This window comes from Callorhinus ursinus, unplaced genomic scaffold (assembly GCF_003265705.2).
Source record: "Callorhinus ursinus isolate GAN/ISIS: 27379988/994484 unplaced genomic scaffold, GSC_fseal_2.0 scaffold2, whole genome shotgun sequence".
In the NCBI taxonomy this organism is placed as follows: Eukaryota; Metazoa; Chordata; class Mammalia; order Carnivora; family Otariidae; genus Callorhinus; species Callorhinus ursinus.
Window position 1 is genome coordinate 66,926,477 of NW_027397064.1, and position 23,898 is coordinate 66,950,374.

The following is a 23,898-nucleotide window of genomic DNA, read 5'->3' on the forward strand; positions in this document are numbered from 1 at the left end:
GTCTGCCTTCGACTCAGGTCACAATCTCAGGTTCCTGGGATCAAGCCCCCCTTTGGGCTCCCTGCTCCACGGGGAGCCTGTTTCTCCCTCTCCCTCTGCCTGCAGCTCCCCCTGCATGTGCTCTCCCTCTCTCTGTCAAATAAATAAATAAAATCTTAAAAAAAAAAAAACAGTAGAATAAAACAGACATTTTTAAAGTAGCTCAAAGGGAGGAGTCCCGGTCTATTATTTTAAAATCTGAAAGCTAAGAGGATGCCACCAATTTATTTGTTTTTTTGCCACCAATTTATTAATAAAAGAAAAATTATTCAGATTACCTGAGTTTGCTTGCTGTGTAGCTACAGTTAAAAATTAACATTCTAGACATTTTATTATAATGAGCATTATTCACCTAAACAGCTTTTCCTGGTTTTGAGAATGTTTTTACTCAGGAGACAAAACATGGAAATTGAAATGAACCTGGGTTTAACTAATATTTGTATAATTGCATGTATAATTGTAAAATTATTGGATAATCTTATTGTAAATAAGCTTCTTAAACATTATTAATTCCATTTGAATACTAATTCATTTTAACAGGGTCTGAACTTTTTATTTCTAGATTGGTTTCGTTCTCTAATTTACATATTATTGAGGCTGTCTAGTTTTTTCTTCATTGCTAGATTAGTGTTTGCTGGATCATCTTTCCATTTTTCTTTCTCCCAATGTTGCATTCAAAAACAGTATTTAAGAGCACACAGTAATGCCTTCTTAAAATAATGTTACTTTACTAATGTAATACCTTGACAGAACTTGGAGTTTGCAAAATGATGCAAGCTAAAATGTTTTTGCTCCATTAAACGTATTTGATTCTCCTTCTCTTCTAAATTCCATGTATCTCCTTTCAATTTATGCTTTCCAGGATGCTTTGCAAGATTGATGGAGACATTGAATCCAAAAACTAAAAGAGAAAAAAATGTAAATGTGAATTTTCAGTTGACTTTAGAGGAGATATATTGCTTAAGAGAAACATGCAGGAAACAATGCTAGTGGGCAGTAAATCCCAGATTAATTACACATATTCAATATGCTATGGAACCAATGCGTGTAACTGAACTTTTTTACAAAGCACTATAGTTTTATGATTTTTAACACTAGCCAATAAACTTACAAACATTAGTATGGCAATACGTGATTTTGCCCCTATTACTGGAAGTGAAATTACTGTGCTCTATTACCAGCCTATTAGATCTCTATTCCCACATCTTTTATTTATTGATTTCTTAAAAATCTGTGCTTTATGTCTTGTGGTACAATTAGCAATACACTTCAATTGTTGGAAGATTTGAAACTGCTAAGTAACAAATCTGTGAATTCACAATGATACCCTAAATGATCCAAGAAATGTCATTTTAAGCGGAAATATCAGTATGTATTTTGGTTCATTAACAGAATACACAATGGCTATTTCTAGCATTTTCTCAGTCTCTCTGTTTAGCCAGTTTGTATTGTGATGCCTGGCCTGAAGCAATTCTATTTTTAGTTCTAATAGAACAGTCTTAAATTGCTTATTTTCTGTTTACTAAAATCATCCCGTTTGTTACCATGGAAACTATGACAAGTGCTCTAACTAACTATTTTATTAAATGAGTTGAAGATAGAGCTGAAGACTGTGAAGGTGCAGCATGTCATTCTTAAGACATATTTTTCATAACATCTGTAAAACCATGGCCGATTTTATAGAAAATATGAGATTAATTATAAATAAAGTCTTCTACATTTCAAATCTGGGAAGCTATTGACATTTAAAGATCTGAATCATGACTAGCACAAAGCCATCCCCAACTTAAAGGAGTCCAAGTTCTAAAAGTGTTTTTGCAAATCAGTTCCTTGGAAATTAGAACATGTTCACCCATAGAAACAATTTCATAAATAAGTAGATCTCTAGGCCCACCCTCAAAAGCTCTTGCACCTGTGATGTCCCAATCTATAGCAATATTAGCAATAGCCTTTGTTCTCAGCTCTGGCAATAGGAGCCATGTTTCAGGGATGAGAAAAGAGGAAAGAATTTTCTCACGTTTATTTTGTTTTTAATAGTTATGGCATGCAGAGGACACCATTTTGGAATACTAGTATCCGCTCGTCTTAGGGATGTTGGGCTTCCAATTACGTTCTTCTGTTATTTGCCAGTGCCCCTGGCCTCCAACTCTTGGTCTCTCACTTTCTCACATCTCCCTCTGTACCCAGGTCCAGCTTGCTCCCAACCTGCTCCTCCCTCTGCACTGAACCATCATTCTCCTCAAGACTCAAGATGGTTCCAGCTAGTTAAAAAAAAAAGTCAAAAAATGCTCTATTTGTCTGACTACTTCAGAACTTTTCCTGAAGGTTTACATTTTAAAAATATAATACTTTTGAACCCAAACAAATCCCTAACCTGAGGTTTCCATCACCATGACTCAAAAAAGAAATATCCAGAGGATAAAGATGTGAGTAAGCTGCTTTAAGGAAATACTTAGTTTTAGAAGTCAGGTTCAAAAAGTCAGTCAAAAGTCAATTGATTCAAAAGAAATCAACATCTTCACAAAATTCTCTAAATCTTGGATCTTGGATTTTCTGTTAGAGGATGGATGGCAGTAGTTAATTGTAAACTGAGTCAATCCTTTTGTTCATCTCATTTCCAGAAGATTCTAATAAAATATATCTTATTAGCCTCATAATTGTGCTTTAAAAAGAATATCATCTTTTTGGTTAAGGAATCAAATTAACACAATAATACAGACAAATTTTTGTTCTTGTTTTCTAACAGATTACAAACCAAATAAAATCATTATAATTTGGGCATTGTGAATTTTGCAGGAAAAAAGAAAAGAATTATTGGAACATATACAGAGTCAATAACTTATCATTTTACATCTAGGAAATTAAAAGAGAAAAAGGAAATAATTTACTTAGCACTAAAATCAAGATAACACAAAGTTATCTTTACTGTTTATACAGCTATATTTTATATAGATTCAGAATTAATCAAAATATATACAAGAAACTTGAGTTTTTCTACAAAGTTAAAGAATATGCTTTTTTCCCTATATTAACTATTATGGTGGTAGGTGTGAAGACAAATGAGATTTTGATACTCTGTTTTTCCATAAGGTTGTACCTGAATTTGCCTGTAAGGTCTTTATGGCAAAATTTGTATTTTCATGTAAATATATGTGCAATGAAATATGAAATAAAAGTCAAATTATTTTTGTTAAATTTTAAATCATTTATGATAAAAAATTCTAAAGGTTTATTAGAATTTTAATATTACTAACACTTCAAAATGAAGGCATATTTTTGACCTAACACTCATTTTTCATCTCCTTAGGGTCCACTTTCATTTGTAACACTCACATAATTCCAGTGAAAAACCAAGAGGGCGTGGCTATGATGTTCATCATTAATTTTGAATATGTGACAGATGAGGAAAACGCTGCCTCCCCAGAGAGGGTAAACCCAATATTACCAGTCAAAACTGTAAACCGTAAGTAAAAGGCAACATGTACATAATTCTGCTACTGATATTACTGCTACTAGTAATTTTAATACATTCTTCATTTGAGTGAGTTTTCAAAATATGTTTGCATTAAGCCATAGCTGCCTTTACCCTTTGGTGCCTTACAGAATTGATCAGTTGCTTTTGCAGCCATTTGACTTGGTTATACCATTGTTAATTCAACCAGTCCCCTACTAATGGACATTTAGGTTATTTCCAAATTTTGGCCATTACAAACAATGCCAGAATGAATTGAGTATATGTATGTATATTTTTGGAAAATTATTTTCAAGGTAAGAGTTTATAAGTGGGATTCCTGGGTCAAAGGGTAAATGCATATGCAATTTTTTTAGATACTACTAAACTCCCCTCCCTAGGGTTTGAACCATTTTACACTACCACCAGTAATGTATTAGATCTTTTCCCCAAAGCCATGCTAACAGAATGAGTCAGTCTTCTCGGTATCTATCATTATGATAGGTGAAAAGTAGTACCTCAATCAGTTTTAGTTTACATTTCTTTTGTAATGAGGTTTACATTATGAATGTTGGTTCAGATATTTAAGCATTAGGATATTTCTTTTTCTGTCAACTGTCCATTTCTTGTATACATTTTTTTGTCTTTTTTTTTTCAAATGGTAAAATAAGTGGCACATCTCTTCCCAGCAAATATTTTTTGTCTTTTTCCTGATTTTTGTCATGCAAAGATTTTGTTGTTGCTGTTGTTTATTTGTTTATAGTGCAGCTAAATTTATCAAGCTTTTCTTTGTTGAGTTTGAATTTTTGAGTCACTATTAGCAAAGCTTTTACCATTCCAAGGTTGTAAAAATTCTTTTCTTAGAACTTGTACAGCTTTAGAATCTCTGATACATTTTAAGTTTAGCTTTGTTTATATTGGTTTATATGTGTGTGTGTGTGTGTGTGTGTGTGTAAACACCTTGGCTTAGCAAGGTATATATTTAATTTATCATTTTATCAATGGCTCTCCAGTTGTTCTAACATCATTTGTTAGAAAGTCTATCTTTTCAGCAATAATTTGGGATGCCACCATTATCACATACCAAACTTCCTTATGTGCTTGACTACATTTCTGGACTTTCTGTTCTGTTTCATTGGCTTATTTATCATTCAGAATCACACTGTTTTAAATATACAATTAATCTCTGATATGACGTGCTCCCTTTGACATTAATTTTCAGGGGTTTGAGGTTATTTCTTGCTAAACATTCTATATGAACTCTAGAAACAACTTGTTGAGATAAGGAAAAAATTATTTTGTTTTTTTACTGAATTTGCATTAATTTTATAAATTAGTTTGAGGAATATTAACATCTTTATGATGTTGAGTCATTCTATACAAGAATATTATATGTATTTTCACTTTTAAGTTTAGTTTTTGTGTCTTTCAGGAGTGTTCACAATTTTTTCTTACTCTTTAGTTTGCTACTTAGCATTTAACTTTTTGTTATTGCTGAGATTATAAATAGGATCATCTCTTTCATTATATCTTCTGATCATTTTTAAGGCTAGTGATTTTTTTCTGAATATGTTAATTTTATATCCTACTATCTTAGTGAGTTACTTTAGTTTCCAGTTGACTCTCATGAATTTTTCAAGTAGAGACTGTTTTACATTTTCCTTTCCAATTCTGATATATCTAATAGTTTTCTCTTGTTTTATTGTGCTAGCTATTACCTCCAACATATTATTCAAAAGAAATTGATGTTAAACAGCATGCCTTGTTCCTGGTTTTTGTATGGATGGCAAATGTTTTTCATTAATTCAAATGATAGCATTTGGGTTGAGTTGTATGTCTTTTATACTTTTAAGGCTTTTCATTAACTTATATTTATTAAGAATGGTGTTAAAATTCGTAAATTGCCTTTTCAGCACCTGTGGAAATGAGTGTTCTATTGCGTTTATTTTTATGATACATTTTATTAATGGGGTTACTAACATCTCTGAAAGGAGTTCACATATGATTATGATGTATTTCACTTTGTATTATGCTGTTGGATTCTCTTTATCTAAAATTAATTTAGGATTTTTACAGCAGTATTCATTAGGGAGACTGACCTGTAATTTGTGTGCGTGTGTGTGTATATGTGCAATTTCATCAGCTATTAATACCAGTGTTATAATTCCTTCAGAAAATAATTTGGAAATTCTTTTCTATTTTCTATGCTAAAGAACTATCAAATAGTTCGGGGATTATCTAAACTTTAAAAGTTAAGTATGATTTTCCTGTGAAATCATCCAGGTCTGATACTTATTTGTGGAGTAGCTTTTTGACAAATTTCTTTCTTTTTTCTCCTGAGATTGGACTATTCAAGTTGTCCATCTCAACTAGTATCAGTTTTGCAAGTGTTTTTTCTCAAGAATTTTATGTAGATTTTAAAAATTTATTTTAATAGTATTATGTAAAGTAATCTTTTATGATTTTTTTAAGATTTTCTCGGTTCTATTTCCTTGTTACATATTTAAACCACTTTTTAGTCTTTGTTTTGGTTGTGCTTTTTTTGTATTTCTGGAGTTAGGTTTTCCTTTGTTTCTTATAAGAAAAAATAATACTTCTCTTTTAATTTATAATTGTAATAGGTACTTATATTTACTGTTATAACTACTATGGTTTTTCTTAGTACTAACATATTCTATGTTAAATATACTCTCTTAAAACATGTCATTATGTTATGTTCTCTTTGCTTTTTTTAAAAAGTTTAACTGTGTGGTTTGGGGTTTGTTTTATCCTGTTTTTGCTTTTATTTTGGTATTTGAAAATATTTGTATTTTTTTCTAGTAGCAGGCTTTATAAGAAAATTTTATATAATGTCCTTAATCTTTCCTCTTTTTCCTCAGACACTGTATTTTGATTTCTTACTATGAACAACAATAAAATTAGCCTATAATTCTTTTCCTCCCCTTTCCACCATGCAATTTTAGTTAATAATATCTGTTCTAATTCTTATCTTTGCACTCCTAAGAATGGTCCTCTATCATTCCGTTTGTCAATTTAAATTATATTACTTGATTCCAATTTTTACCAACAAGGTACTTGATGAGCTTATTCTATATTTCCTTCTCCTCTCATTTTGTTTTGTTGCACTATTTCTAGCTTGTCAGAGGCTGTGATATTCACATACATCACACTTTTGTTTTGATCTTAAATTTCTAGTAAAATAGAATCAATCCTCAGCACTAGTCTCCACCCCCCTCCAAAGAAGTCATGTTTTTCCAAGACTGCTAACTGAGGTCTTGTGCACTTTCAAGTCACTTTCTGTAGTTTCTTTAGTAACCAGTGCTCTGACCATTTAGGTCACACATCTGCTGTCAGTATTTCTTACATAGTGTGGAGTCCTCTTCATCTGTGGATAAACCGTATTTGACATGTGTTCCATGCCTCTGAGGAGACCTTTGTACTCCCCTTTTCTTCACTAAGTTTTGGCCCAACTCTATTGCAGTGTGCTTTCCTGAACTAATTCTGCTGGTCTTAGGAATTTATTTCCCTGCCTATATGTAAATTAAAGTGTGTAATGTCTCTGTCTCTAATTACTCTTTAGGCATAGTTTATGGATATTTTTACTTGTCTCATTTATTGATCTCTATGGTTTTTAGGAAGATCCATGAGGAAATTGGAATTTAGGTATCTGTTATTGTCTGTGGGGAGCTGGAAGCCTTGTCACAAAACTTTAATATTTGAAAAAAGAAATTGTTATCCTGTATATAAATTCAGATAGCAAACTACATCATTAAACCTAAGTTGAATACTAAGTTGCATACTAATACTAATACTAATACTCAGTTGCATATCAGCTGAGAATTTTTCATAGTATCAGTTACTTCTTTAGGTATGTCCAAATGACAGTACGATATTCTGTTAAAGCAATATTGGGAGAACTATATTAATGTCATATGATACCAGTATACTGAATATCTTATTCTGAACAATATCACACTTGGGGGAAAACTCTTTATCAAAATCACCAATGTGTCAGTCTCCCAGGTGACATATTTAAAAACAAAATTGAAGTACTTAAAAAAATTATTGTAATACCAAAGTCTTGTTCCTTTAAGTTGATAACTGTTTTTATTTCTTTATATTTCCCACTAACCAATTCAGTCATTACTGAATGATTCCTGGGAGTATACTTTAGGTAATGTCAGCTTGTATCTTGGTCATGAGTGCCAGTAAGATCTTTTGTTCTGGGGGAATGCCTGGTTTTATTTCTTCATTGTCTTCACAAATTCTTCATTTTCCCATAGAATAGTTACCTTGCATGGTCCATCAAATTGGATGGTAGTGAAAAAGGGAGTTGTGCATCAGCAGCACAGCAAAAAAAAAGGGGGGGATTTTTTTTTAAAAAAGTATTCATTTCAAACTGAAATACAAATGGAGAATTGAAACTTTGATTCCTTTAATGGAAGATAATCTATATAGTAGCTTCCCAGGATGTAAAACATAATCTATGCAATTTTACACTATGATTAAAATAACATCTCATGTGTAAGCCTTAGCAAATTCAGTAGGATTGCTTTTTATTTTGTGAATATGAGTGGTTTCCCTACACTGCAGCTGTCACTCCTATACAGAGTCATTGGGGAAAGTATAAATATGCAAAAAATTGTTTCCAGAGAATTACAAAGGACTATTGTTTACAACCAGTATATTAGATTTGATTATACCCTTCCATCATTTTATACTTAAATTGACTTGATGTCAATTTTTGAAATGTTGATTGTTAAATTGAACAGAAAATTTAGAGACAAATTACACTTGGTAGCTTCTGATACTATCCAAATTCTATTTTGTATTATTTGTGATTTGGGGAAAAATCCTGCTGATTTTTTTTCTTTAAGTACAATTTTACTACCTGTGTAAAATAATGGTATTAGCTATTTCAAACACTGTAGTTCCAGTGGTGACCACCAAAACAAACAAAAAAAGAAATAAGAGAAAATCAAATCTTGATACACCTCTTTTTTTTTGCCAAAACATCTTAACTTTCAAAATGCCTAATTTCTTATCTAATTAAGAAATATGTAAGTGTGTGGGGGTGGGTGTACAAGCCCCCAAGTGTCAGGATTTAAGTAGAGTAATGGAGAAAAGGCTACCATTTGTTTGAGAAGATGTGGGTTTCTGTAAATATAACTGTCTCTCCTGAAATGAAGACAGAATAGAGGGAAAAATGTGAAGTGACAACACAAGAACTACAGATGAGAAGGTGAAATATTAAATTGAGAATTAATAGAAAAGAAGTTATGCACAATAGAAAAGATGTATCATAAAAAGGGACTGTGATTAATTGAGCTGAGAAAATTCTAGAGACTTGTTTTGCATCGAATAAAGTGGTGAATCATTTCTCAGTACAAATATCTAATTTCTGGGTCAGGAACCCTACACAACTAAAGTGATCAGCTTTCTCTGGGAAAAACTAATTTCTCACAAACTTATTCTCTGTTGAAGATATAGAACCAGCCACAAATAGATGTCTTATGTCCCCTGGGATGAAGCAAGTACAGGAGAGAGTATTATATTAATAAGTGTATCAAATTGATAAATAATGCATAATTGAGTCAATTAATTGCCACATAAAAATATAAATGCCAAATAAAATATGTAATTAAGCTTTCTCTCATTGATGGTTTCTTTAAAAACCCTAACCTCTGAAGAATGGAAATGATATCAAATGGAAGACAAAATTACACTTTTCCTACCGACTAAATGGGGGCCACATCTAAAAGAACTAATAGAATGGGGAAAATGTGTTCTCTTTTTTTTTCTGCTCTAATATCTGTTGCTATGAAATATTTGCACAATGTGGAAGATAACCAAATTATGTGTTTTTGCTAATCAAGTTTAAGAGACTTTATTATTTTAAATAAAATATATTTAAGTTTCATTTTAAGTTATTTACAAGTATATTTGAGTTTTATGTATCTTCTATTTTATGACAAGGGTCTAGGATCACCAGTCTGACTCTCACGTGCATGCACACGTATGCACACACACACACACACACACATTTGGTTTGTTAAAAATTTTTCATGGGATTTATGGGGACTTCAATTAAACAAAAATTTCTTGATTTAACAATATACATCCAAACAGAAAACGAATGCATTGTACATTTTTATTTTAAAATCCAAGAGTCAGTTTGAGTCACTATAAAAGTTGATCTTAAGCTCATATCCCCAAGTAAACTTTAATTAATAACATTTTTACTCCTCAGATCAGTTTAAGATAGTTTTTGTTTAAATTTAAGTCTAGTTAATGTACTCTTGCCATCACTGTCAAAAATCTATGAAATAATCTCATTTTACTAAACTTGAAATATTTCTCAACAAAAAAACAGGCCCACATTGTTTCTTTTATTTACAGAAAAATTGTGAACTTTATTGTTTACTAATTTATAAATGATTATACTACAAGTCAAAACTGTATATGAGATCTTAATTTTTTTTTCAGGATCTTTCAACTTTTTCCCTTAGCAAGTATTTCAAATATGACTCTTAACCTCAGGTTCCTTGTGACTCTTAACCTCAAATTCACTCATTTGTCCCCACACCTCAGAGCAAGGGGGAAGGTGCAGGTGGGAACTCCTTTAACAAGCCCACCCTCAACGAAAATGTCCCAACAATGTTAACCAAGGCTCAGATTCTACTTGCAACCCATTCTCTCCTCCATCCCTTCAAAGCCTGTCCTCACCAATCCCAGCCCCTGCCCCCAATATTTTCTAATGACTCTTTTCCCTTTGCTCACACCCATGCTGCTGTACTTCAACAGACACATTGTTTATATCACATATTTTTCTCAAAGTTTTAATTAGTCAAGTTTGTTGCCATCATTTAAAAATTGGAAGATTACACATAAAATGAAAGTCTGGCTTATTTGAAAAAATATGAGTATCTGACTACATGTTGGCAATAAGCTGAAACAGAATACTGGCCACACCTTTCAATGGGGTGTGGACTCTCCTGTTGGCCACAGTCTTCACCTGTCCTTATTGTCTGTTTCTAGCTGGCTTTCATCATTTGTGTTACTTGTCTTTTCCTATAGGCATTTGGATTTTCCATATCTACTCACTTATTTTCCTTATTTCCTTCATTTCTCTGTCCACTAGAACTGAACTCTGTTTTGCTCTGTATGTTGCCCTCTAGGTTGAGTGTACCTTGTAAAATCTGATTCTCTTCTCGCCGTTCTTTTATGTACCACGACACCATACTCCTTTGTTTCTTTTGATCTCTGTGGCAGCTAATTTGGTACCATTTTCCTGTTCCTCTTACTCTACTCTTAAACGCTATTTGTTTCTCCCCCAGTAGCAGCTTTTTTTATTCTTCTCCTTAGGCATCTTCTCTATACACCCTGGTTGGGCAAACTCATCCATGACCTACAGGGTAAATATCCATTCACAGATCAGTATCTCCAGCCCATACCTTTCTCTAGACTTTCCTTATTACTTAGAACTTCATGTATTCATCTGCCCACTGGACATCTCCTTTGGAAGATTTTTAAATTTCTGGAAAACTTAGCATTTCAGGCTAAGACTTATCTTTCCATCTCCAACTGCCATCCACCCATTCCATCAAAAACTCTTGCTCTTTATACATCCTGAATAGTGTCATCCAAGCCACCACAGCTGCAAACATGGGGTAATGCTAAACTTCTCCTTCTCTCTAATCCTCTCTTCTCCCAAACAAAGAGTGATCAAATTCTATCAAGGACACTGTGTGGGTATCTCTCTCACACAGCCCACTGTAACTGCCTAGTAGGTCCCCAACACATCTTTCCTGGGCTGATGCAACGGTCTCATAACCAATATCCCTGCTTTCAGCATCTTTTGCTCAGGATCAAGTGTCACACTACTGTATATCAAATTATAATGTTCAGCTTTTTATATCTTTTAAATGGTTCTTTGTTACTAACAAGATAAAACTCCAAAGCCCTGTGCATTATATAAAATACCTGTGGCATGACCTCTGATACTTCTCTAGCCTTATATCCCATCAATTCACCCCATCACATCCCATATTTCAGTGTTGGTTCCCTGAAACCACCACATGCTTTATATCACCTTGTTTGTATAACACGACATCCCCTCTGTTAGAATGTTTTCATCCTTCTAGGATACTTTCTCTAAAGAACTCTTCATCTGTGAAGAATTGCTAACTTGCCCCCCAAAATTTACCTGTTCCTGCCTTTGTGACATCATGGTACCTCATACCTGTCTTTACTACAACATTGATCATATATGTTTGCCTAGTGGACAAGTTACATAAATGACTGAAGAAGGCCATGAATAAAAATAGAAGAGTGAAGTCTGTGGAAAACTGGAAAAAAAAACCTACCTTATTTAAAGTGGCCAAGAACCCTTCAGTTCTAGTTCATAGCAAGGATGTATTTTCTTCCATGCATACCCAACCTTTTGCAAATAATAAATATCCAAAACATTTTTGTGGGATATGAAAGCAAATGAATAAGTTATTTTTATTGAGTAATTAGGTGTTTTGTTTTGTTTTTTTTAATTTTCCTACTGAATGAGCATTAGCCAATGATTCTCCAAGTGTGGGACCATCAGCATCACCTTGCAACATGTTTGAAATGCAAGTTCTTGGGCCTTACACCAGAACAACTGATTCAGAAACACAGAAATGTTTTTTGATAGCCACTAAAGTTTGAGAACTATTGGTATAAGTTAATGTTTACATAAAACTATAAAGATAAATTTTAAATGAAACTAAATGTAAAAATATAATAACGTTAAATTTTTATAGTCTCTTATTCTTACAGTTCTTTTCAAAAATGAACTTTTTAATCTAATTTAATCTAATCTATTAAGGTATGACAAAGAAGATTCCATTATCTTTGAAATGATTAAAATTATACTCTCCAAATCAAAAGAGAATTTCTATTTTTATGCTTATTAAAATAAAAGTTTGAATTACTCTAAAAGCTTCGACCAAAGCTAAGTCTATATGCAGAAAATGCAGCTAGTAATTTAGACAATTATCTAATTTAAACCACTAAAAATGTATTCATATGCTTTGGACTCAATATTCTGAATAACTGACACATAAGATATATATTTGCCTGAATAGCTACATTACTCCCTCAAATTTTCATCTCAGTTTTCAGACCTCAAGCTAAGGAACAAAGAAATTTTCTATATCCTGCCTTATAAAAGGGCATTCACGGTATTTTCACTATTCTCCATTGGAGCTGAAAGTTATTCTTTAATTCAAAGATGAAGAACTGCTGTAGTAATATAGAGTTTCCCCCTCAGTGAGCATTATTATAGAAACAATCTATTATTCAGATGAATTCAATTAAAGGTTTTACAACGTAACTAAATATTTACTATTATCATAGGTTTGGAAGTTTCCTCTTTTTAAAGATTAAATTTGATCTAGAAAGGGAATTATGACATGATCGCTAAAAGAAATCTGGGAAAAGTTCAGTCACAGGTGGCAATCAACTTTATCTTATGTTTCCCCTCTAGAATTTAGGCAAAATACATATTTCTAAGATCAGGAAAATTGCTGGTAGTTGAAAAAATTATGTTTTATCTTTTATTAACAATGAATGCTAATGACCATCTAAATCAGCATATCCATGCCAGAAAGTCCTCATGTGCATATCATTTGGAAACATTTGTTTCATGACAACACCCAAATCAGGGACAGTCCCTCTTCATACTGCATTTGGGCAACTGGTGTCTGTACCATTTGTGTTTGGAATGCTTCATCAAGAGAGTCCCTGTCAATGTGATGACTTTATGGTCATCCCAGGTCAGGTGTGTTTTTACGTTCACATAAACGTAAAGATGTTATTGTAGGGTAAGGTGTTATTACGTTCACATAATTTGAATGGCTTCTTTAACTTGGCATTTGGAAAAGGAAGAAATCTATTGAAGAGAAACACAATAACAGTATTAATAAATGAAACATAGATATATTAAGTAGTTGTCATATAGACACCTTATTAGGTATATATACTACTGATGGCATTTGCTTTCATTTCCAGTCCCTATTCACTGAGATATTTTAACCTTGGGTAGCTAAAAGCAGCCCACCACCCTATCCTGTTTTCTGCCTGATCTCCCTTATCCCAAACCTGTCTTTTCTGCTTCTTTCCTTTAATGATGACGTGACCAGGTTGGCCGCGGTGTCTCTCAGACGTCATCAGCATTTCTGAACCTGTTCCAGAAGTTCTCCGCTGCTATTGCAGCTCCCGTAATTGCTGTCACTGCTACTGCAGCACTAACCTCCCCCACCTCCACCCATGTGTGCCATGCTTTCCTGGGTCAGGACTCACATTGCTTCAAGATTCTAATCTGGTCTTACTCTTACTGCCTTTTTCTTTGGTATCTCTCACCCTAGGAAATCTCCCAGGGGTCCTAGTCTTTCAAGGCATTACTGACCACATCTGCTCTTTTAAAGGGTCCCAAATTTACCTTCAGATTTACTAGATGGATGGACTCCCTGGTGATCTTTTCTGGTCACTAACATTAAGACCACACTGGCTGTACTGCCCATTTGTCACCCCCTAATCAGGTTAACCAGGTCAGTACTGAGTTCACACTGAGTGATCCATTTTCCCAGTCTAACTGCCAACTCCTGCCTTCTTTGACAATATTATGGGTTGTTCTAGCAGCCTGTGGGCAGTATCGTATACTCACTACACACTTAGGAGTAAGAAAGATTCATCTCCTTTTGGGGTGCCTCTATGGAAATTTCTCCCTAAAAAGACAAGGCAGATATGTCAATTATCTTCCCTGTTTCTCCCATCAAATTCGATCTGTTGCTCTCTCTGACTCAGAGATTGAAGTTATATTTCTCTGCATATCCAGAGCTATTTGGCCAGAGAAAATCTCACAATGATTTTTAAGGCTTCCAGTGTATGTGTCAGATGTGTGAATACCATGATTTTAAAAAGGTACATAGACAGTAATTCACAAATCCTTATTTTATGTGATAATAGCTGATAGTAGACTTAATTTAGATGATAGGTTTTTTTCCAGACCCAAATCTGGCCATTGTTCCTGCTCTGCACTGTGGACACTGTGCTACTCAGCCAGACACCTTCCTCAGGACTGGGACAGCTCTGCTGCTGGGAATATTGACTACTGAGTGCCCACAGCTCTGCTCCTCATTGAGAATGGTAGTCAAAGACAGGGAACTGCCTTACGTAGGTTATGGAACTTCTCACAAGGGGGCTGTAGCACGTGACTAGCTGATGCAGGAAGACAAAGACCAGATACGCTGACCTGAATTTGACATCACCCTGAAGGGTCTTTCCAGCTCCAGAGCTCCCAGGAGAGGGGGCTGAAGCTCCCATTGCATTTGCATAAGAGTTTAACTTCTTCTGCCCAATCCTGCCTTCCTCCTTTTCCTCAAGCATATCTCCTGAGAACACTCCTCATAAGACCTTTTGAACAGACCTTTCTCAGGATCCAACCTCCCACCACCTCTACTCCTTTGGGGGAGGAAATATCTCTGCTCAGGGTCTTCACAATACACCGTTTCCTGCCCCTGCTATGCGTGTCCTCTCCCTTACCCACTGTATCCTTTAGGGCGCAGGAATGCTTGAACTAAAGTTTCTCTCTACTTTTTAGTCCATAATTCAACGAATCAGAACCAAGCAAGACTAAATTCTTTCTGATTTATATTTAACTGGGTTTTCATAGTAAAATTATTAGATAACCAAAGTTCTAAGATTTTGCAGAAATTAAGAGAAGTTGAACGAAGGGAATGATTGGGAGTTTGTAATTGTGAGGAAATTCAATGATTAGAAATATATGGAGGACTTTTTGGAAATATTTGTTTTTCTGCAAGAAATATTATTATTTCTAATATTCCCAAATTGATTCTTAAATTAGAAAAATTGTTTTCTTCCAAATTTGAGTGGATAAGAACTAGCTCCCAGAGGAGAGGATAAGAAAGACAGAGAGAAAAATAACAGTTCAGATGGATAAGGTGCTCTCCATTCTGGAAAGTTTAGTAAAACTATATTCTAACGTCCCATTACCACAGGAGATCAGGTAGAAATGTAGCTGTGATCATTATAATTTTGTGAAAACTATGATTAGCATAAATATATAAAGAAACTCAGAACTGGAGGGAATGTTAAGAGTCCTTAATATTAATCCCAGGGAACCCTAGGGGAGGTTAATAGAAAGGTTTACCTTGGGGGAGAGAGATCTTCTTCTTCATCCTCTGATATCAAAAATAAAATTGTGTGTATGCATTTATCTACATTTATTTAGAAGAGAGTTAAGATTCTCATTAAATCCTCAATATGGATATTTATGGCCCAAGAAAACACCAACTCTTGGATAAAACTGAAATTAAATAAAAGAAGCTGCTGTTTTATTTTCACTTTATCCTGATTTCCTGTTTGGCCTTGAGCCACATATTTAACATATTTGTGTATATAGATTAGAGTCATAATTCCAGGCTTTTTAAAGACAACAATGATGGACTATCTGTGCGCTTACATGGGTGAGAAGTAAAAAGCTCTCAGTTAAATATGACACGGGATACACGAAGATGAAGCTTCCATACTTAAGCAGCTTCTTAAAAGTGACATGTTCTGAGAAAGACGTAGCAGTAGTTCATTCATGAGTGTGAGAAACTAGGTACATCTTAGAAGAAAATCATGTTCGTGTAAGCAGTTTATCAGTACTTATAATTACTTGGGAGAGTGTAAAAAATGGGTAAAAACTCTTATTCTGTTGTTCTTTTTTCAAATTTGTCAAACATTTTGGTAAACAAAAGGCTAAATAGTATTTTGGTTGTTTAAGTTAGAAAGCAAATACAGTACAATATGGAGACTTAATTTATAAGGATATTTTTCGGTGGTGAGAACCACGACAGGATTATACGCATCTATGTTTTATATTTCATGCCTGAAAGTTCTAGCACTGAACAAAATTCTCAATGTGTATTCTTTCCGGATGAACTGCAGTTAGACAACTAAATCTGTAATGCAATATAACATGGTCATATGAACCTAGTGATGCAGAAAAGACGATCTGTACCACCTTGGATATGACCAAACTACAGGGGCAAACTAAATGCCTTGTGCGGTCATTAATTTAAGAAAGGCAGTGAATTGTTTTTAAAGGAGGAGGGTAATGTAACTGATGAAGAATGAATAAAAGTAGGCATTGACCTTCAGTGCACTGTAATAAGCTTGCAGAATTTATTTGTAAACTGCTTTATAAGTCAATTCCATGTGCATTAAAAACTAATCAAGTGACTTTGATGCAGTTCACTGATTTTTAACTTGGCAATTTACTTGAGCATATAAGAATTGTTAGAATTATGTAAGAATGCTTGCAAAACAGTAACTGTGATACACTGTTGTTTAATCTTATTTGCACAGATTGGTTACTCTCATCTACAGTTTATTAATCTAGAACTTAAAGGTGAGCATATTTGGAGTTTGCACATTGTGTCATGTCTTTTATCAGAAAGATAAACCAATTACAACTGTATTGAATACTGTTAACTACTAGCTCACAAATGAAAGCTTACAATAATAATTTAGCCTGCTTAATTATCAAATTTTCTGTAATGGGTAATTTACATAAAATGAGAAGTTTAAAACATTTCTGTGTATGTTCTAAAACCAGAATGTAGCAATTAATAACCTCTGAAAAAGGTGAAATTAACAGTAAGAGTTGCATCAGGTACGAAGGGCATGGTAGAGAGTTCACCATTTCCATGAGCTTCTGAGTTCTACTCAATCAATCATTTTTGGTAAACATGGGTCAATGCAATTCCAGAAGGCTAAGATTATCTAATTAAGTTGGGCAGAACAATTAAATATCCTAGTTTTCCACAGTCAGAATTGAAGCATATTTTCAGTTTAAGATCTGCTTATAGATATTCATTTATCATGCTCAGGCATTCTGTCAGAGATGGGATTTGGTAAGCAAAATAGTTGGGTGCCCTGCCCTCATGAGGCCTATGGTCCACTGAGGGACAGAAATGTTAATCAGGAAAAGGGCTAGAATCAGAGAGATAGATCAAGAGATTGGATTTGCTATAGGATTTTGTGGTATCTTTAAGAGTTTTAAGTGAAGATGTCAGTGAGGCCAATAGATACGCAGGTTTGGAACTAAGAGAAGAGGTCTGAGCTAGAGATGCAGATTTATGAGTTATTGGATTAAATATGAAATTAAAACTATGTGTGCATTTACTAGAAGAGTGTATTTAAATGCAGAAAAGTCCATGAGTTTTGAGAGCGATCTTCCATGTTTCAAAACCATCCTCAAAGCACTGAGGAAAAGTTCATAGTAAATATATTAAAGATAAGGGTACCCATGACACTTAAAGAATATAAGAAGGTAGATAATATTGTAGCCCAAAGACTCCGACTGACTGACTAGAAGGGCAATGTGTAATTGTCAAGCCATGGGGCCATGTGGACATAGACTACTGCACTGGCAATAGGGTTTTAGAAACTCTGCATTTTCTTGTAGATGATACTTAGAAAAGCTTTGAATCACGCAATCTTTTTTGGATGTTTTATCTCTTCATTTCTTTTAGTAGTTATTAGTTTTTTAAAAAATATATATAAGGAATGCATGCTTGATGTAACAAACAATAAAGATATATAAAGAAGAATGCAATACATTGCCTTCCCCCACTTCCAAACTCACTTAGCCAGTTAACATTATGAGTTTGGTGTGTGTTCTTCCACATCTTTCTCTACCGCTATAAAACTTACATCGACAAAATATAACCTTTTATGATTTTTAATGAAATGTCATGAATATTAAACTGAAGCTTGCTTTTTCACTTAACACTATTTTTTAATAAACTTCTAATTCTAATCAAAACATAAATATATATGGGGCGCCTGGGTGGCTCAGTCGTTAAGTGTCTGCCTTTGGCTCAGGTCATGGTCCCAGGGTCCTGGGATCGAGTCCCGCATCGGGCTCCCTGCTCCGCGGGGAGCCTGCTTCTCCCTCTCCCGCTCCCCCTGCTTGTGTTCCCTCTCTCGCTGTGTCTCTGTCTATCAAATAAATAAATAAGTAAATCTTTAAAAAAAAACATAAATATATGTATACTTTTTTTAAAAGAAGATTCCTAAGTATAAAAATGCCATGATTTATTTAACCATTTTCCTTCTGATGATATTCAGACCGTGTCTTGTTTTTGTGTGTTTGTACTACCCTATAAATGAGGTTGATAAGTACATATTTTCATTTTAATAGATATTGTACGATGACTTTCCAAAGAATTTGTAGCAATTTGCTATCCCATCAGCAAAGTGCCAGAATGCTCACCAGCATTTTTTGCCATCACTCCATGTTATGTGCTTTTTTTTTATTTACTGCTAAATTGAAGAGTGGAAAATGATATGCTCTTGTTTTGATTTTCGTTTTTACTGCCAGTGAGTTTATATATTTATTAGTTAATATTTTAATTTTAATACCCACCTTTTAATGTTAGATTTAGTTGTCCTTCTAAGCATCATTCATTGAGATATGTACAACATTTCATGCCATATTCTCAGATTTTGGAACACAAAATGACAGGAAAAAGAAATTCTTATCTATACATCTCTATCTGAAACCAAAAGCCTTCCAAAAATTTCAAATGGAATGAGGAATGTTTTTATACACTGTTGACCCCACTTTTCTAATCCACACATGACTCATGGTATTATCTAATACAAACCTTCTAGATAGGTCAGGCCAACTTCTTATGCCCACCTCATTCTCTTCCCTCTTACTTGAAGTACAGTAGACCCCCTAGTCCCCCAAACACACATATGCACTATAATCTCTCCTGTGTCTGTCCCTTTTACATATGATGCCCTATCCCTTCTTTTCCTTGCTAAACTGTATTCCACCCTTCCCATTTCCTTAAAAATGGTTGTATAGTGTATTTAACACTATGTAGTACGTAATAATGTGTAATATGTCTTTAATTTATTGAAATAAGAAACCTCGTGTCTTCCAAATAATGCTTTCATGTCACTGGAGTATATTTAACCATCAGAAACATGATAAGATTATTTTACTGTTTTCTTACTGCTTATGTGGCAATTCATATTAGTCTCAGAAGTTTTCTACAATATCCCTCATTCCAGCTATAAATGAGTTAATTATTGATTAATAACTCTTTTTACATGGTATTTAAATTTGAGTCAACGATACTTGTTCATTTGTTTGTTTGTCTTAAGGGATATGTCTTATATATGTATAATGTGTGTGTGTGTGTGTGTGTATATTTGTCTTGTAATAATGTTTTTTCCTGTCTCCATTTGTAGGGAAACTTTTTGGGTTTAAATTCCCTGGTCTGAGAGTTCTCACTTACAGAAAGCAGTCTTTACCCCAAGAAGACCCTGATGTGGTAGTAATTGATTCATCTAAACATAGTGATGATTCAGTAGCCATGAAGCACTTCAAGTCTCCTACAAAAGAGAGCTGCAGCCCCTCCGAAGCAGATGATACAAAAGCCTTGATACAGCCCAGCAAATGTTCCCCCTTGGTGAATATATCTGGACCTCTTGACCATTCCTCTCCCAAAAGGCAATGGGACCGACTCTACCCTGACATGCTGCAGTCAAGTACCCAGCTGACTCATTCCAGATCGAAGGAAAGCATCTGTAGTATACGGAGGGCTTCTTCAGTTCACGATATAGAAGGATTCAGTGTCCACCCCAAGAACATATTTAGAGACCGACATGCCAGCGAAGGTATGTTTGTTTTTTTAAATATGGAAATGAATATTAATGGGTAATGAAAGGTAATTTCCATATTGTTTTTAATTTTGACATTAATCCTTATGCCTTGGGGTAAGAAATGCAAATAAATTATGGCAGTTAAAAATTAGGAGTCCTACATTCAGAGTTGTTACTGATTTCCTCTTTGAACCATAGTGAATAATTTGGTTTCTTCTGGCTTCTTTTCTGTGTTTCTGAAATGGTATGATAACCATTATCTGCCTACCTTATGGAATGTTAATTAATGCTTTATATAAGATATGCTTAGGTGATGACACTATCATCTCAAGCACAATTAATTTTGCTGCATTTCACAAATAGTCAAGCCTTGGGCAGAATGAGTGGTATGCCTTCACAGGACTATGAACCAAGTCTTTCCAAAGGAAGACGTGTATAAAATGTGGTGTACTGAGTCATCAGAAAGCTATAAATGATTGGGTGGGGTGGAGATAGGAAGGAAGAAGGGGAAAGGTTTAGGGGAAAAACAACCAAAACAAACCCTGAGAGTACTGAAAGAACAAACTTGAAAACCGAAGTCAGAGCAAGTCAGAATTCATTTATTTTTCCCCGGCCTCTTGGTGTTCACACTTACATTAGCCAGTAGTGAAAGCAGCAATGCTGAATAGACACTGGCGAAAAGAATTCATCATTAACATGACAATGGCCAACATTTACTGAGTATTTGCTACGTGTGAGACAATGTAAATGCTTGACACACATTAACTCTCATTTAATTCTTACAACAACTCTGTGAGTTAGGAATTATTATTAAACCCCATTTTATAGATGAGGAAACTGAGGCTTATTTATGTTACATAAATAACTCGTCCAAGGTTACAGAACGCCAGGGTCAGCTTTCACACCCAGGACCACCCGTCTCCAGAGTCCACAATACACCAGGCCTCACCAGATCACTGGGCTCATAGTGTAGGGCACAAGGCCAGCAGGCCACAGTTATTTTTCAGGCCTTACTTCCTGCTCCTGCAGGACTCCTTCCCCTATTATATATTGCCCTCAAAACCTGCACAAAGATAATTGCTTTTTCCCAAAAATGTATCACACATTTTCTTGCTTCATTAGTTTGTTCTGCCACGAATAACTCTTCTCCACTTTGTCTCTCCTCGTTCTGCCTCTCACAGGCATAAGGACCCATTTCCCCTTCCCAAACCAAAAGAATTAAATGATTTCACACCCGGGTGTGCAAAGCAGTGTTTGCACATATTATAGCATTTATTACATTTTACCTTTATTCCATATTTTAAGTCTGTCATTTCCGTTGGATATGCAAAGCACAAACTAGATTTCTGTGAGTTCCCCCAGTGCGGGAGCTTGGGCACAGTTAGCTCTGCAGCCTTAGTATCACAATTGCCTTTTTCATGGCAGGAACTCAATAAATGTTGGTGTGAAACTGAGAGGACCGTGCTCGTGAAGTATGTTTCAAAACCACACACAGCAGGAAATGATTGTTCCCCATACTACTTGAATCATGTGGGGGAGCTTTATGTGAAGGGCACAGTGAAGATGAAAAGGCAGAAATGATGAAAGAAAATGAATTGGCAGGAAGAATTCAAAGAGATTAAGTCAATATCACAAAAACAGAAGGAAGAGTTTTCCATAGATAGGTTTGAGAAACTGTATCTGGCACAAAAGCAATTAACACATCCATTTTAATCTGTGGTCTAAAGAAGGTTAAAAAGAAAATAAAATCAAGGACAATTCCCAAACCGAATAATCATCTAAGGCCCCCCTACTGTGTAGTAATGGCATGCTCAATATCTCTGACTGAATGAAACCTCTGAAATTTGATCTTTGAGCAATGAATCCCATGACTGAACAGCAATAAATCCAATAGGGTGATTCAGATGACCCACATATATTTTAGTTTGTTAGTGCAGTTAGTGTAAGCATCTTTAGGAATCATACTGACTTCAGAAATTGGCTTTATTGCCTGAGTTACAGTATAATAACATTCTTACGTATTAAATGATATGCAATGGGTGCATGGTAAAGACTTAGCCTCTGGTTTGATAGTGGTGCTGAGTAGGTTAGATCAGATTTCACGATTTCACTTTATTTTCTTCATTTCTATATGGTCTTTATTTAGTACATAATTGCTGATACAATTATGGGAAAGAAAGATTTAACATTTCTGGATAGAGAACTATTCAGGACCCTCAGTAGTGAGGTCATCCTCAATTTTCTTCCCCCACCCAAGCTATGTTATTTCCAAAAAAAAATATCACTTTCTGGCAGATGCTCTAGTCATCTGGCTACCAATTGATATGTTCAGAGGGTATTTTGTAGTTCAGCTTTGGAACAATTTTAGCTACAAAATCACTGATTAGCATAAAAGAAACTATACCTCCTAAGGATACATAATTTGGTATATTTTAGAAACTGAGCCGCTGACAAAGGAAGCTGGAAAACTTTTAAAAAAATGTCTTATTATTTTTATTTGAGTATAATTGACACACAGTGCCACACGAAGATGAAAAATTTTTTAAACTGATTTTAGTTTCATGAATTCATGTGACTGGTTAACAGGTTAAATCCCACATGCAGCAGATTTTGAATTCAAATTATTGCCTCCTCATTCAAGAAGAGAAATTTCCTTCTATAAATGCTATTTTTATAGAACTTTAAATACTTTGCAAATATAGTAGTGCATAATATTTTACACTGTCCTTTTATTTAATCTACATTATCAAGTATCTTAGAGCTCTACTTCTCAAACCATTTATGGTGAAGGACCAGAATTTTTTCTAATCCATCACAAACAAATACATTTGTAAATATAAAAAAATACACTATTAGAAAAGTGAAATTAAAAAAATAGTCATAGAAAATATAAACCCCAATTGTTTTATTATTAGATTGACCGGACATAAGATTGCTCTGTCAAATTGCTACGAGACACTAAATACTTACTCTAATTTCTGCACTTACATTGTCATGGACAAATAACAAGGTCTCAACTAGCACCAGGACACAGACTGAATGCTCTTAGAATGTTAAAACAGCATTAGCCATATGATGCAACTTCTAATCAGGTTTTTTTAGGAATTTGCAAATCTTAGTATATTTGAGGTTTGATAAGTAATGTTGCAATTTTTAACTACTTGCAAGAGCTTGTTACTTTACTAGTGATTTTGGGGGCCCAGCTTCTGATGGAGATAATTAATTCTATATAATCCCTTTTTGCTTTTTTATGGTCTCTCAAAGAGGGCAGAGTTGTCACAACTTTGTGTATCTCTGTCGAAGGCAATGTCTACACTAGCAATTCAATATACCACATTATTGAAATTGCTTCAATTGTAAGCTTTGAAACAATTATGATATATCCCAAGATTTTAAATATGCACAGCATTAGCATAGATGTCAACAAATGTTGAACAGATTTTTCAAATCTTGGATATATTTGAATGGTTTTGACATGACTTCATTTATTTTAAGTTTGTTTGTTTCAAAACTAGTAATGCATATTTTGTTAGTAGCAAATATGCATCAAAGAGTCAGATTGCTAATCTCAAAATAAATCTGAAAACACTCCACTCTGAGACTTGAAAACAGCCCATGTTAATATAAATGAATTTCTTAAATATTTTAGTTATTACACTAAGTACCCTGTGACAACATAAACTTAAAAA

General features: G+C 34.3%; 1 protein-coding gene across 3 annotated transcripts in view; it reads left to right on the top strand.

Moving 5' to 3' along the window:
• The window catches only part of KCNH7 (potassium voltage-gated channel subfamily H member 7), a 474,524-nt gene that overhangs the window by 318,020 nt on the left and 132,606 nt on the right, over positions 1–23,898 (top strand). For 2 of the 3 annotated variants that reach the window (XM_025853026.2, XM_073883322.1), the window contains exons 3-4: positions 3,347–3,502; positions 19,796–20,224. In XM_025853026.2, the coding sequence (XP_025708811.1) occupies positions 3,347–3,502; positions 19,796–20,224 (585 nt within the window). The remainder of the gene's footprint in view (positions 1–3,346; positions 3,503–19,795; positions 20,225–23,898) is intronic. The other variant, XM_073883324.1, reaches the window with a different exon arrangement.